The sequence below is a fragment of the Vipera berus genome (assembly GCF_964194415.1).
Source record: "Vipera berus genome assembly, chromosome: 1".
Classification (NCBI taxonomy): domain Eukaryota; kingdom Metazoa; phylum Chordata; class Lepidosauria; order Squamata; family Viperidae; genus Vipera; species Vipera berus.
The window spans coordinates 299,428,203-299,445,162 of record NC_138202.1 but is presented as its reverse complement, the minus strand read 5'-3'; the positions used below and the strand labels follow the sequence as shown (position 1 = coordinate 299,445,162).

Sequence of the window (16,960 nt, the reverse complement as noted above, 5' to 3'; positions counted from 1 at the left end):
TGAAAATATGTCATATTACACTTTTCAAATGCTCATCCCGAGAACTATGCTAGTTCTTTTTAAAGAACATCTTTAAAAACAAGCATCTTTTTAAAGCATGCCACTTGAAAATAAATATCTCAACCCCAACATTTTTTGCACAGATTCTAGTTGTAAATTTGGATATGAAGGAAAAAAAACCCTGCCATCTTTTTACTTTTAATGCAGAGCATGCATAGCTTAGGAACTTTAGTGAATTTTGAAATTTCACTAATCAAGGAATCCAAATACTTGCTTATCCACAGAATTTTATTTAGTTTATCTACACACTACCTTCTCCCAAGATCTCTTGGCTGCCAAAAGGAGCTAATCACAAAATATTCAATAACTAAAAGGTAAATTGATGTAGGTATTCTTTTCTAATTCTTTGAGCTTGTCCGGATATGGATACTACAATTATTGTTTAGTTTCCTTCCCCATCCCCCAGGCAGAAATAAAATACTGATCTACAGACACCTGCCATTTTTACTTTCCAAAATGCCTATGAGAATTGGGAGTCTTGGGAGTCAAGATAAAACTCAAAATTTTCTTTATTTGACAACCTTTCAATCTCTATCTTCTCCCCTTTGCAACATGCCAACCTTTGATTAAAAGAATTTAAAAGAGAAATTAAATCAGATGGGGCAAAGATCTGAAGGCACAAAGATCAACAGGCAGATGATAAAGTGCTAACTAAAGCTGCAATGATATTTCAGTATCATACTAATCTCAGAAGTTTGATGATGTGGATGTGGAGAGGCAAAAGTAGGCAGTGCCAATGTATATTGCCTGATTCCCTTCTCTGCCTCAAAACTGAGGAAGCAGCGGGAATGACTAGTTAAGCAAAGAGCATCCAAAATTGTCCTGCTGAGCAAGCATTTTCCTAACCTAGAATGAAAAGTGCATGCAGTAAGTAATAGCAAAATACATGGAATGTGTAATTCAATATTTTATTTTGTTTACCATCTTCTCCTGCATAGCTGCATCAAATTTGGCTTGTACTTTGTCCAGCTCTGCTTGCTTCTCATCTAGCAACGCTTGTGCCTTCCCTAGTTCTGCATTGGCTATTTTCAAACGTCCTTCTTGTTTTGCTAAGTTAGTCTAAAAATTTAAAAAAATGAAGCAATATATTTACTAAAAAATATTTTTATGTTTAAAATTAGTTGGTCTTGGAAGAAGCAAGACCTATTTGAGCTCCTGTTGGAGAAGACTCCTGAGAATATCATGGACAGCCAAGAAAAAATAATAACAAACCATTTCTCACTGAAGACACAAATGGCTCAAATTATCTTCTTTTCGACACATAAAGATCTAGCCATTTGGAAAAGACTTTAATTCTGGGAAAGGTGAAAGCAAAGAGATGAAGAGAATGACCAGCAGCAAGGTGGATGGACTTAGTGACAGTAACGATGGGTGCAACATTGGAAGACATGAAAGACCAGATTAGGGATAGGTTGTCATGGAGAAAATCTCTTTGTGATTGCTAGAAGCTGAAAAATGACTCGATGGCACATAATCAATCAATCAATCAGTCATTATGTATATGTTTTTCCTATCTTTTTCTATAAAGTGGGGGATGGGATTGAAGTAATTTAGTAGGTAGTTACTGTCCAAATAACTGTTCAATCCCAGAAAATGCTGCTTTGATTCTTATCTTCTATGTAAAGAAAAACCAAGGTGACAATTTGATGTTCAAACAAGAGATTCATGACTGGGCAACTAGGTATATCTGCTAGTCTTACAGCATAGAATATCCCTTCAGAGGATATTCTTCAGAGTGGCATATGCAGGTCCCAATCACTTTGTATCCAAGTGCTGGTTGTCATCTATAAAGCACTGCATAGCACATGGTCTGGATATTTCTGCAGCTAATTGTCTCTGTTGCTCAAGACAATCCAGGAAGATCAGCATGCTTGGGTACTGACAGTTTAGACAATGTCATCCTATAGGATTCAGAAGACATGCTTTCTCCATCACTGCTTCTGCTGTCTGGAACAAAAATCTTCTGGAGTGTGCATGGCCCCAACGCTGCTGTCAGATCCTGACTCTTTATGCAGGCACTGGGCCAGTATATTGTATGAATCCACCACTGAGCTTGCTGTTTCTCTGTTTAATTAAGGAGGGATTTATATTGTTTGTTTAAACTGTAGTAAGCAACCCAGGCTACTGGATAGTCAGAGGAAGGAGGGAGAGAAGGAAGGCATCATCAATAATATCAAGAGCCGAAGTCACCGCTATGTCTTTTCAAAGTGGTGTATTTTAGTGGTTTTGCATTTTAACAAATTAGCACTATTTATAATACAATTTGAATACAAGTTGAAGAACTTATTTTAATTTGTCCCTATATTTAACTAAATGTATCAATTTTCAAGGGTAATTAAATTATTTGTTACAAAGTCTCTGAAACTAAAAGTAGATGGGACACTTGATTCTCTAGTTATTCTCCGTAGACAGAAATGATATCAAGAGTCTGTAATAGTTTTCTTCTTATTAACTAGAAATGAATTAATATCGTGTTATTTTACCTTAAGAGGCAATACTTCTCTGTTTATACCGTAAAATGTTGCCATGGCCAGGGTCCAAGAAAGTAGCCCTGCCACATTACCACAGACTTTTTTCCCATTCTCAAAAGTATAATCCTCCATTTGAAAATAAGGCTGCAATAATTCAACCATCTCTTCATTGATACTATCCTTGGCAAACTGTTGGAGACTCTGGAGAAATGGTCCACTCATTAGCTGTAATAAATGGGGAAAACATAAAGCATTATTGCCTACAAATGTCTTCCTTTACCACATTTCCAGATATAATAGTTTTCTGAGTCCATCTCCTCTCCAAATAAAAATTTCTTCTCTCTTTAAACAAGTTTCAAAACATTAACTCATTGTTATTTCCATTACTACAGAAGAAAAAAAAATCTTAAAATTACTTAATTCAAATCACACTGGCATAGTGTGTGTGTGTGTACATTAGCATGTGCATGCTTGGGGTAAAACTAACCTTTGTTGGTGCTTGTAGTATTGTGCAATTATTACTTAAGAAAAGAGAAGATCATGAAGGACAGAGGGCAACGAATCTGAATTGAATATAAAAGTAAAAGGCCAGTACAAAAAGTATGCTGATGTGGTTTGCTCACTTCAGAATAAATGAGGATCAAATCCAAAAACAAATATTGTATATGGAAGACATGGATCAAATGGACCAATGGAAAAGGAAAAGAAGGGAAATTCTTCTCATTAAATAATGTTTTTTTTTTTTGCTGTAGACATTATACTTAAAAATAAACCATTTGTGAGGATCAGGAACTTTTTAAAATAGTATATTATGTTTTTGGCTGAAGAAAGCAAATTGTGAAAATCCCCCCTTCTACAAACTATGCTGTGGCTTTGTTATACACTAGAGGTTTTCAAGAAAATTGGACAACCTTTTGCCTGAGATAGTATAAGAACTCCTGCCTTGGGCAGGGGGTTGGACTAGAAGACCTTCAAAGTCCCTTCCAGCCCTATGATTCTATGATTCTTTGATGCTTTGAGATTTCAACCATAGATTTTTTTGAAAAATTAAAAATACTTGGAAATATTGCTTACTTTCAATGATTCACTCCAGGATGGTTTTAAGCAAGGCCTTTCTGGATCCATGGTAACTGGGTCAATTTTCTTTTGGAATAGCAATAGACAACAATCCATGATCCTCATAATTAGATGAGGTGGCTTGGCAAGTTTTCGAACTGTTGCAATGTCTGCAGGTTTGATGGTCTAGGAAGAAAAGTTAATTTATTGACTAATATTTTATAAAATTATTAAAAAGCCTTACTCCTCTACATTTAACTCCTATTTCAGCTGCCAAAATTTGAAATAGGGAGACACTAATTTTACCAACCATGAAAACTGTTGTAGTCAAGATGGTAAATAGTACCTCTCATATATACAAGTAGGAGACAAAAAGGTAATACAATTTGGAAACAGCAGGTAACTTATGCTTACATGGGAACTATTTCAAATTAAGACAAAACTCTCTAGTTTCACACCATAAATTTACAGAATAATTATGCCAGCTGCTTGTATTCTGCATTTTTTTATATTGCACGTTTCACTTGCAATATTAAACACCACTCACATTCAAAGCTGCTTCAGCTTCTTCTAAGGCTGGTTTGGCTGCCTCCAGCTTTGCCTCCGCTACCACTTTCTCTGTATCAATTTCATCCACAATCTTCTGAGCTTTGTCTTTCACCCCTTGAACTTCATTCTTCACTTTAGCTGAAGCCTCAGCACTTACAGTCACTTCTGCCAGCACCTAATATAACATTTTTTTAAAAGGATGTGCCATCATTTGCAGAGCAAATATCTGAAATTTATAATGGCCAAGGCCAAAGCTATAGCGACTGACATTAGGAACTGACGTAGCCAGGACAGACTCCCTAATCTTCCTTGCCTCTTCATTCTCAAGCATACAGTTCCAGAAACAGGAAGAACTTGGTGGGAAATAACGTACTAAATGAGCTGTCATTTTGAGCACAATAGCAGTAGGGTAAGTTTCTTCCTATTGAAGAATCATGTATACGATCATGCGGCTGATGGAAAATAATACCTATTAGGCCTGTAGTTCTTGAATACACTTAATTAATTGATGCATAACCTACAAAAACATTTACTTGTCACCTTACTATTAAAAGCAAAACTAGAAAAAAACTGTAAATAAAAACATTCTTTTTTTTTCTTTCACTCAGGCTAGTGGAAAAAATGATGTATGGGAAGAAACCAGAAAATGACCCTGAAACTACAAATAAAAAGGCAAAGACATAAATCAAGGAATCCAACCAAGATGTGAAGCAAAGGATTAGATCATAAAAATCACAGGATGGGGCTGGAAGAGGACTTGCAAATTTGGAGACTTGCACTGTACAGTCCTTTTGGAAGGCCACAACAACCATTTCAACTTGGAACTGTATGGCTAGACAACTGTTTCTTTTTATGTGTTGTAGATGTTTATAATACATATATAACATGTTATGTCTGGTGCTAGATTTTGTGATTTTATTTTCAGTACAACTGTTCTAAAGTGACTTGAATTTATGGACTAGACAGTATTCAATCACTTGCCATAAATAAATAAATAGACTTAACCCAGTTGTAGCAGTTAAAATAATCATTATGGGGAGAGATCAAGGAACTATGTCATCAGATCAATTTTGAGCATTGTCTAAGCTCTAAAGCTGTACAGTATAAAAAGAATAACAACATGAATAGATGGTATTAGACTTTAATGAACTTCCATCCACTGCAGATTCTAAAATGCATATTTTTGAGCAGTGGGGAAAAAATAGAGGATAATTATGAATTGATCCAGGAGGTGTCAACAGATTTGCCTAAAAACTCAGACCAAACAAATAAAAATCCATGAGCAACCTTTGTGTACTTAATGTTCTAATGTGTGCTTATACTTACTTTATCTGCTTTTACAGAAGCCAAAGCCAATTCCTTTTCTTTTACTGCCAGCTCCTGAGAGAGTTTAGCAACAGATTCACTAGCCTCCATTAGTTTAGCAAGGCCTATAATAATGATCAAAATCCAGATGAAGTCCGCAATCATTTATAGTTCTAATTTGTGTTAAGGCAATATTATGAACATAAACAGCCAAAATCTTCCAGTAAGAGGTGGGTATGTGTCTGGTTCCTGGACTAGAATTTACCAGTAAATTCAGATCTTCAGAGAGCTCAGTTAAACAAATCTATCAATCTGTATCTATTTTGCTATTTCTTTTCAGAATAAGCAACATAGTGTAAAGTACAAAAAGCAGTAAAGAGTAAAGTAAACTGAAGAAAAGAAGTAGGGGATTGAAAAAAGTAACAATAGCTAAGCCATTTAATACTAATGCCATCAAATAAATTACCCCATAACTTTCTATCCCAGATTTCACAGCAAAATGGTCCTTGAATTCACAACAACTAGACAGCACTTCATAGTGTGTCTCGTTCAAACTTTTCATCTGTTTTGAGGATCTCATCAACTCCATTAAACCATAATTTGACTCCATCTACTTAACCCATTCACTGATTTTTTACATCATGTTTTGTGATTCAGTCTTTATTCATTCACTTTCTTTGATTAATTATGGACCATTATGCCAGTGTTAACACTTGATAAACTTTCCCCAACGTGATCTTCCCTATCTGGCCCTTCAGAGCTTTCTATAGTGTATCCCAGTGTTTCTCAACCTTGTCAGCTTGAAGATGGATGGATTTCAACTCTCAGAATTCCCCAGTCAGTAGAGCTGGGAATTCTGGGAGTTGAAGTCCACCCATCTTCAAGTTGACAAGGTAGAGAAACACTGGTGAATCTATCACTGCTGTAATTGAGTGCATCAACCTTGTGCTGGTTACCATATTCTTCTCTATTGATGTAGTCACTAAAACTTGACTTCAACTTGATGGTACATAATGAATAAATAACTATGCTTAATTAACTGTTATATTGATTTATCTATCAGATTTACACCCTACTTTTCATAACAAGTACTTCCAGGATAGTTAATTATCACAAGAGAAAGAATAATAATTAACTCCCCCCAAATAATATACAGTATGATTATAGGAACAAAACAACTGATCAGTAGAGAAGACTAAGCTCTGGTCTTATATATGCTTTTGAAAACAAGTCCAGCTAAGGCTCACATCTTAATATATTGATATATGTTGACATAGTAAAAGGATTGAAAAAATAAGGTCTTTGACCTGGACTTATCTTACCTATATTCATTCGCTCAGCTTGTTCATTAATGCTGAACAGCTTATCAGCATAAACATCTTTGTAGCCATTGATGAAAGAAAGATAAGATTTGGGGGTTACGTGGGCTCTTCGCCGATATCTGTAATTTATAATAGTGATATCACTTCAGATTTAAATGCCACAACAATATAATAATCTCAAGATACAACCTAGGGTATTAGATTATTATATTATGTAAATGAATCACAGTTCTAAACATTAATTTAGGCAGTAAAGTCTGTAAAATAATCATGTTCCCCCTGAAACCAAAATAATGGTTCTTTGAATGTTTATCAATTGTCAAAGTGTGACAGGGTTGTTTTTGAATTGTAAGTATATTTCGCTTTGCAAGAGTGGCAATTGACACAGAAAAATAAGGCAATGGAGGCTTTATGCTTTTTACTATATATTAGTGACACTATTTACAGCAACCACAAGATGTGGTGAATTTTCTTTCACTAGAATTCTTCAAACAGAAACTGCAGAAAGTGGATACTCATCAATCAGTGATACTATTATAGATCCTGCCCCAATCAGGAGGTTGGAACACACAATATTGAAAATTATTTCAAATTTAAAATTGTATAATATGTTGAGATTAAATTGCAAAATGATTTTTATGTATCATTATCATCACCATCGTCTTAGCCATTGTTTATCCACTGCAAGATGAAGGCCTCTTCCGCATGTTTCCAACCAATACGGTCCTGATCTTTCTTTTGCCAAGTGGGCCCGCAATACTTGCTGATGTCTTTGATCCATCTTGTTTTAGGTCTCTTTCATGGATGCTTTTTATCAAATGGGATCCATTCTATGACTGCCTTGGTCCACCTGCCATCAGTTCTTCTTGCTATGTGACCAACCCATTTCCATTTCAATTCTTTTACTCTCTTGATGATATCATATACTTTTGTTTGTTCTCTAATCCATGTGCGGGTCTTTCTATCTTGTCTTGTAATACTGAGCATGTATCTTTCCATGGCTCTTTGTACCACTTGTAGCTTTTGTATCAATTGTGAATTTAATGTCCATGTTTCACTGGCATATGTTAGAGCAGGTAGCACACACTGATTGAAAACTTTGCTCTTCAGGCATAGGAGGGGGTTGTTCTTGAAAACTATGCATAGCTTACCGAATGCTAGCCAACCACATTTAACATGTCATTCAGTTTCCTTTATTGTATCATCTTCCACTCAGATCTGTTGGCCAAGGTATATGTAGTCTGTTGGCCAAGGTATATACCCTACTACATCTAGTTCTTCTCCAGATATATTTTTTTTCTTTCTTTAGTGAGTTTATTAAACATAACCTGGCTCTTTTTCAGGTTTATTTTTAAGCCAAATGGTTCTCTTGGTTTGTGCAGCTCTTGTGTGTCTTTGTAGCTCTTCTGGGTCTTGTGAGAAGAGAACATCATCAGCAAATCTTAAGTGATTTAAATAGGCGCCTTTGATTTTCATTCCATCTTTTGCCCAGTCTAGTTGGCAAAATACCTCTTCACTGGAGTATCCTGATGGACTCTTTCATGTCCATTTTCTGCTAGCTTTTTCTTGTAAAATGTGTTCATGATATAAAGATTTTTATGTATATAAAACCATATATTTTTAAAACAGCTATTACAGAATTATACACATTTAAATATTACCTTTGAAAATAATTGTCACAGCTTTCTGAAACTAGGTCATGAAAAATGCCCATAGCTTCTACTATGTGTGCTTTAACTTCAGGCGAACAGACAATATTAAAACCTGACAGAAAATACTGTGACACAGCAACAAGGGCTTCCTTGGGCCACTGAGTAAACCAGTCCATAGTACACCCAGATATAAGACCAGGAAACTTCAACGACCGTGCACGAAATTTCTCACCAACCTAGCAAAAATAAGAAATAAAGAAAAAGTGACATATCAATGAAATATATTTATGGCAAATATAACAGATGATGATCATGATGATGATGATTTATTAAACTTATATGCTGTCTGAGTTATATACAGTTTCCAGTGCAATTGTTACATATAAAAAAGGCTGGGACTAGGTCTAGGTTTATACATTGTGTTAAACCTATGGATTAATCATAATAAACAACACGTTAATTTTTAAGGCACTAGTGATGTTCATATTAGCTGTATTCTTATAACATTCCAAGGAAATCACATTATTGCTTAGTATAAATATGAATTAATCTGCACAAGATCTGTAATATCATAAAACCTTATTGGAGAGAGGAGAAAAAAGGCTCCTATGAAATCTTTCATATTTTAATGTAAGTATTTTAGAATGTAAGCTGTTAATTAAAGGTAAAGGTAAAGGTTCCCCCGCACATGCGTGCTAGTCGTTTCCGACTCTAGGGGCCGGTGCTCATCTCCGTTTCATAGCCGAAGAGCCAGCGTTTGTCCGAGGACGTCTCCGTGGTCATGTGGCCGGCATGACTAGACGCCAAAGGCGCACGGAACGCTGTTACCTTCCCACCGTAGTGGTCCCTATTTTTCTACTTGCATTTTTACGTGCTTTCGAACTGCTAGGTGGGCAGAAGCTAGGACGAGTAACAGGCGCTCACTCTGTTACGCGGCACTCGGGATTCGACCCGCCAAACTGCCGACCTTCTGATCGACAAGCTCAGCGAACTAACCCACTGAGCCACCGCGTCCCTTTAAGCTGTTAATTATAACAAAGTAATTGCTGATTAAATAATTTAATAGAGCAACAAAATATTAGAAACATAATTCTAACAATGCTTGTAGGTGAGTATTTTTTGAAAGCAAGCTTATGTTGAATATTGCTATACAACATAAATGCCATGCTATGTCTAGATCTGGAATAAATAGGTCTAGAACAGGGATGTCACACTCGCTACGTCACATGACGTGTTGTGATGTATCGTGACTTTTTCCCCCTTACAGGAGCTGGGGTGGGCGTGGCTTCTGCATGATGGATCCAGCCCATGGGCCGGCAGTTTGACACTGCTGGTCTAGAACATTATTTGTATCCTTAAGAAAGGAAATCCTTTTGAACTTTACCTTATACTTCTGTGCATGCTATTTGGGAGTGGCACTTACTTCCAAATAGCATATATAGAATTGGGTTTCATATTCCAATTTTATATGTTTATTTTAACTTAGTAGACATTCCCACAAAAATGACTGCAGAATTAAACTTGCAGGATAATAAAGATTTCTTTGGAACTTTTTTTAAAAAAAATCTTATTTATGAATTTTTAGAATTTTTCAGTGGCTTAGATGACAAAAAATAATGAATCCCTATTTACAACCTTGCAATCCCTTAATAAACATACACACACAAACTCACACACTACTAAAACCCTCCGGTTTGTAACGTTCAATTGGGTAACATGTACATCATAGGGCAATAGTTTTTGAAATAACATACAGAACTTACATTCATTTAGTGACACTCAAAGTTACAACAGTACTGAAAAATGTGACTTACGACCACATTTCACATTTATGACCCTTGCAGCATCTCCATAGTCACTTGAACAAATTCGGGTGCTTGGCAACTAGCATGTATTTATGACTTGTAACTTCACAGCTGGCTTCCAACCAGCAAAGTACAATGAGGGTAGCCAGATTCACTTAACATCTGCAGTGATTGCCTTAACAATTGTGGCAATAAAATTCATAAAATGGGATGCAACTCACTAAACTTAACAATGGAAATTTTGGGCTCAATTGTAGTCGTAAGTTGAGGACCACCTATATCTCAAATGGGCTAACTTAATGCATCAAAAGTCTGGGACCCATTAATCCCATAAGACTGACATTTGTTGAGGATGTAGCTACTTTAGCACCATCCTGATGGTGTGGTCAGCCATAATCATGTGATTGACATTTCCAATGCTCCCTGCCAACTTCCTACAAGGGAAGTCAATGAGAAAGCCAACAGGAAGTCAGAAGTTCCCGTTCCCACTGCTTTTTTGCCCATATATGATCATCCTGTTTTTCTGTTTAGGCAAGGAAATATCTCTGAAATGATGACCTAATGGGTCATTAGTTCTCTAAGCATATATTTAAAGGAAACTCACAGGAGAAAAGCAGAGTACAACATGGAGGTTTTTCCTTGACCGTGATATAAAATATTCATAAAGATTATCAAAAGTTGGGGGAACTCGTGGCAGCTCTTTTTTCATTACAGATATAAGTCCTTGAGTTATTTCATCCAGTTCATCTCGAGGAAATAAATTGGAGATCTTATCAGGAAAAACAAAAATTACAGAAAAGACATTTATGAATATTATTAAAATACCACAGTTTTTAATTTATAGATTCCAAGACTCTCCTAATTCAGGAGACATCCGCTTCAGTTTATAATTCATAGGGAACCGAGGTTCACTAATGTATTTTATAAAAATATATGATGTCAAGACATAATGAAGCATAGATATTCATGTACATGGTATTCAAAACGTTGCACTTTGTCTTTTGTGCTTGGGATTTTATTCCTTCCAATGCTTACAGCTAGTTTAAAATGTTGAACATTCTAGAAATATTATTAGCTTTATTAGATGATAAATGAATTATAATACCAAGTTATAGCAAATATACTCCACTGAAACAAAATGGGATACTGGCTAGGTAAAGATTCTGATGCTAATCCCTTGCATTTATTTGTCTCAGATTTATTAAGTTTCATTCTGTTATAGAGGTCTAGTACTTCCTTATGTATTTCTTGTGAGGAAAAAAAGGTTATACCACTTTATGCTTCAGATTACTGTCAGTGAATAAATTAAATTTCAAATTTTCAAACTAATACATCAAATTAGCTTTTGAATAAAACTCAGCAAATTCCAAAGTGCTTCAGAGATTAACTTTTATGCTTTATGAGTCATCTTATCAGGGTCTTAATCAAAGTAAAGCTTATTGGTATATTTAACTACAAGTAAGAATGCAATAATCAGTATAACAGCAATATCTATAGTGATTTGAAATTCTAACCTCTCCAGAAGAAAGCAGATTATTAAGATATTCAAGAAATGCTTCATCTTTTATCTCATTATCGGTGAAAATAAATGTGATTCCTTTTCCCTCACCACCAGCAACTCTATATAAGTTCTTTAAGTCATCTGTTAGATTGATCACATTGTAGGACCTGAGAGAAGAAAGCAAAACAACAAACAAATTTAACCTGCAGTATAAATTCTTCACCTATAAGTTTATAAAATATTAATGAAGTCAATACAGCAAGGATTGGAGGTGAGAAGACTTCCATATGCAAGTATAAATGCTCCCTTATATCCATAAAGAAATTTTGTTGCATATTTTAATGGGGAGTGTTACTGAAATGGAACTTCTAAAACCACTCAAGCAAAAATAAGAAAAAGTATCGTTCATCAGAGCTGAAGAAGCTTCTTAGATGAGACGTGAAACATCTTTAAAGAAAAATAAGAAAGTCCAGTTGCCTCGTGAAAAAGCATCTGTGGGATATCGTTCAAAGGGTTTATTGCCCACATATTAATGTCAAAGTGTGGGAAAGAAACAAAATACATTTAAGCTCTTAGTACATAAAGGCACATCTGATTTAATAGATTAAAAGAAAACCTGTTTGGGATGACTGCTATAACAACTGAATGAGATAATTTGTTCAAACTGAATCCAAACAAAGAGAAAGATGTGGAATTGGATTATATATTAAAAATAAAGCCCCAGTTAAAATTAAACTTGGTTCCAGGATGTCTATGAAGATTCTCAATCATCCAGCTAGAGTTGTCTGGAACTTGAATTATGGCAACTGGATTATTTTTGAGGGGTATGAAACATTTCGCTGCTTTTCCAAGTAGCTTTTCCAGTCTGAGCTAATGATAATTCCAGGATATTTTTATACAAAACTTGTTCACCAACGTAGGAGAAATTAAGGTTATCTTTGTATAAATTAGATAAAATACCATCATGAATCAGCTGTGAACCAACATAGTATATTAGCATTCTGCTTGAACTATAACTCACATCTACTGACAGCATTGTCTCACTGATGCTTTATAATAACTCTGCGGTACAGCCTCAGAATGCATGTCAAATCCTAATCTTAAGTAAGTTGAGTTATTATCAATCAATAATCACATTGATATCAATTTAAATTGTAATAACTTTTCTGCATTATAACGTTGCCAATAAAAATTCATCATATGCAAACTATCAATGCAGTTAAAATCATTCAAGAATAAAAGAAAATCTGCACATTTGTTAATTTGAGAGGGATCACAAATGAAATTAATGTTTTTGTTTAACTGTACATAGCATATAAATGTAGATAGCATATAAATATTTTATTTTAATATATTGTAACTCTTACACTACAGCCTAGTTTTAAATACCAGTAAAACCAAAGAAATCATGGTCAATTTCAGAAAAGGCATGCACAGCCACACTTCTCTGTCTATTAATGATTCACCTGTGCAGATGGTTACCAGCATCAAATTCCTAGGTGTGCAGCTAACAAGTAGGCTGGCTTGGTCGCTCAACAGTGAGAAACTGGTGAAGCGGGCGCAGCAGCGCCTGCACTTTCTGCGTCGGATGAGAAAAGCTCATCTTCCTTCCCCTGTTCTGATCACTTTCTACAGGGGGACGATTGAGAGCATCCTGTCATACAGCATCACAGTCTGGTTTGGAAGCATCACTGCTTCAGACAGGAAGGCGGTGTAGATAGTGGTGAAGATGGCTAAAAAGTTCATTGGCAGTTCCCTCCCTCCCATCCAGGACATAGCACAGAAGCATTATTTGAACAGGGTCCATAAGATTATCTGGGACACTATTCATCCTCTTCACAACCTGTTTTCCTTGTTACCTTTTGGGAGGAGGCTTCGTGGTATCTGTAGCAGAACATCCAGATTCAACCATAGTTTCATTCCATACAGCATTAACCTTGTGAACTCTCAGGCTTCCATTATATATTCAAGTTGGACAGTATTTAATATTTTATTGTTATGTATATGTACGGGTGTGGGTCTATACATATGTTGTATGTAGTATGTTTTGAGGGGTGTCATGTATGTGTCTCACTTTGAGAGCGGGCAACTAAATTTCATTTTTGATGTGCGCCATGTGCCCACAGTAAAAAATGACAATAAAGATTATCTTATCTTATCTTATAAATGTAGATGGCATATAAATATTTTATTTTTATATATTGTAACTCTTACATTATGGTTGCTTGCAAAGTCAGTCAGATATTAGACAGTATTTGGCATTTTTATCTACCTATGAAGTCCTTCCCAAAGACCTGGGATAGGCATCTGAGAAGGAACTTCCAGTCATACCAAGTCTTTTCTAAGTGTCATGCCAAGTGCCATTTGAAAAGCTGTATTATAAGCAGAGGGCAGGACAAGAATTTCTTCACATGCCTAGAAATTCTTTCCTCAGTTATGTCATTTTTTTTAGTATTTGATTTAATATGACTCAACAGTTGAACATGTAATCATTAATATCATAATAATGATCCTACATACACATAAATATGCACAATCTACCTTCCTCACAAATAGGAGCTTCTAATTCTGCACGGAAACTCAAAATCATTTTTGGTTAAGTATATGTTCCTGACCTTGTTAAAGTTATCTGAAAGATTCTATATCCAGCTATAAAAGAAGCAAGCCTTGAAAGACTCTGTTTTCCAGAACCACCAACTCCTACAAGTAAAGCATTTCCACATGCTGTCCGAATTATTCGGGAGATCTACAATATTGAAAGAGAAAAGGACATACATTGTAAGCTAAACTCATTGCACAAGGATGGCAAAGCTGAATCATTGACTAAGCCTATTTTTAAACATTTTGATTTGTTTTTAGTTGGATTTATATTCTGCCTTTTCTTCAGGAGTGTGTGATGGGAAAATAAAGTTAGAGCTTCCTTTTAGTTTCAAAACAAATGTGAGGAGTAGGTGGGGCTAGAAGCGTGACTGGCCTAAAGTCACCTAGCTATTCCCAGCTGAGAATGGATTCAAGCCTTAGTCTCTTCTGTTGTAGCTACTACATTACACTGAAGCTGTAATGAAGATTAAAAAAAAGGAAATCCAATTTAGTCAGTTTTTAATAGATCTTTTCCATGCAATGAAAAGGAGATAAAAAAAATTCTTCTTTGAGGATGGTGTGCATCTCGGTGTGCATTTGTATAGTCTCAAAGGAACTTCTTAGAAGCTTTCTCTGAACTGTATTGTAAAAAACAATAGTTAAATTGTATTATATTATTCCAATGCATATACAGTATTTACAAAAGCCCACACTGAAGTCTCCTCCTCAGCAGTGGTCCCCAACCATTTGGTGCCAAGGACCAGTTTCGTGGAAGACAATTTTTCCATGGACTGGGATGGAGATGGTTTTGGTTTCACTCACTCACCCGCCGCTCACCTCCAGCTGTGTTGCCCAATTCCTAACAGATCACAGACCAGTACGGGTCCATGGCCTACGGGTTGGGAACCCCTGCTCTATAGAATTGCTTTTATGTCCCTTTGAGTTTTATAAGTAATGCCATAGCTTTTCTATTGGTAAAACATAGACCCAATAAACTTTAAATAATACCATAATCCAAATTAAGTACCACATTAACCTTTATATCTAACAAATTAACTATTTTCTTAAAATAACATGCAGACTTTCAAAACAGTGTTTCTAGGAGAGCTAATAATTTCCATTACTTGGTCGCCTACAAGAAAGAGTTTTCTCAGTAATGGCAAAACAGGAAGATAAGAGCCTTGGTGGAGCAGTGGGCTAATGCCTCCTTAAGTAACACCAGCTGCCTGCAATTAGTTCAGGTTCGCATCCCACCAGGCTCAAGGTTGACTCAGCCTTCCATCCTTCCGAGGTAGGTAAAATGAGGACCCAGATTGTTGGGGGCAATTAAGCTGACTTTGTAATAATGCCGCTTGGGGTGTGTGTGAAAGCCCTAATAAGCAGGCATATACATAGAATGAAGGCTACTGCTAAGCTTGTAAGCTGCCCTGAGTCTTTGGAGAAGGGCAGGATATAAATGGAATAAAAATAAAAATAAATAAATAAATAAAATATATAATCTGTATCAACATTTCTTTCAGCCTAAAAATATCATTATCACTATCACCATCATCATACCACTATCTTTTTAAAAAGCTATTAGTTTTTGAATTCTTAATAATTGGCTTTTATTTATTTACATTATTTACTTATATTGAAATTGATAATAATCCTAATAAGTGAATAATTTGAAATGAAGGTTACATTTAGAGTTAAAGACACAAACCTTAACAAGATGTGTTATAGCATCCTTAAAAAACACCAGATCAAGCAGTCCACCTCGAACATTTTCATTATATTGTCTTTGGTAGAACTGTAATTTATCAGATAAAAATTCTAAAGTTGGAACCTAATGATAAAGAAAATAAGAACGTTAAAATTACCATTAATTTTTTTAAAAAAATTAACCACCATTTCAATCAACAAATCACTAAAATTGAAAACAAAAAATAGCCTAAGTCCTTTCCCCGAAGAACTTATACTTACACAAATAAACAGACCAACAACGAAAGCCTAGATCAGGGGTCAGCAACCTGAAACAGTGAAAGAGCCACTTGGAACCGGTTCCCTCACAAAAGGAAAAACTGGGAGCCGCAAAAAAATGTGTGCGCATGCGCACATGCGCAGAACAGGGTTTGAAGAGTGGAGCCAAGGCGAGATATGCACCTACCCTGCATATTTGAATTGATTGGTTGAACTTTTTTAGTCCCACTTTTTTTGGGGGGGACCACACATAGCAGAGGACTGGGAGCCGCAGGAGACGGCTGAAAGAGCCGCATGCGGCTCCGGAGCCACAGGTTGCAATTCTGTGGCCTAGATGTATAAAATATTAAATAAGCATGTCAGATAAGACAGATATAAGCATAGATTAAGAGGCTATTGTGTAGGATGGTGAGATTAATAGTCTGATTTAAAAATAAAAGATTAAAGAATGGTAAAGATAATGTAAAGGTTAAAACAGAGGCAGTGACCTTGGGTCAGTCACTTTCTGTTAATCTTAAGGTGGAGGCAGTGGCAACCACATCTGAAAAACCTTGCCAAGAAACTACATGGACCTGTCCAGGCATTCTCCAAAAATTGCACATGATTGAATAGAAGGGGGAAAAAAGAACATATTTTGTGAAAATATTACTAAACCACCCAAAAGTAAAGTCAATGTCATCACATAAATGCAGAGAAA

General features: G+C 35.7%; 1 protein-coding gene across 1 annotated transcript in view; it reads right to left on the bottom strand.

The window, feature by feature from the left end:
- Positions 1–16,960, bottom strand: part of DNAH8 (dynein axonemal heavy chain 8) — a 143,423-nt gene that overhangs the window by 33,992 nt on the left and 92,471 nt on the right. Inside the window, exons 57-67 of the mRNA XM_081315187.1 lie at positions 16,007–16,129; positions 14,337–14,467; positions 11,735–11,888; positions 10,825–10,989; positions 8,425–8,651; positions 6,764–6,882; positions 5,463–5,566; positions 4,135–4,311; positions 3,606–3,773; positions 2,544–2,756; positions 982–1,119 (exon numbers count right to left, since the gene is read on the bottom strand). Of these exons, the coding sequence (XP_081171313.1) occupies positions 982–1,119; positions 2,544–2,756; positions 3,606–3,773; positions 4,135–4,311; positions 5,463–5,566; positions 6,764–6,882; positions 8,425–8,651; positions 10,825–10,989; positions 11,735–11,888; positions 14,337–14,467; positions 16,007–16,129 (1,719 nt within the window). The remainder of the gene's footprint in view (positions 1–981; positions 1,120–2,543; positions 2,757–3,605; positions 3,774–4,134; positions 4,312–5,462; positions 5,567–6,763; positions 6,883–8,424; positions 8,652–10,824; positions 10,990–11,734; positions 11,889–14,336; positions 14,468–16,006; positions 16,130–16,960) is intronic.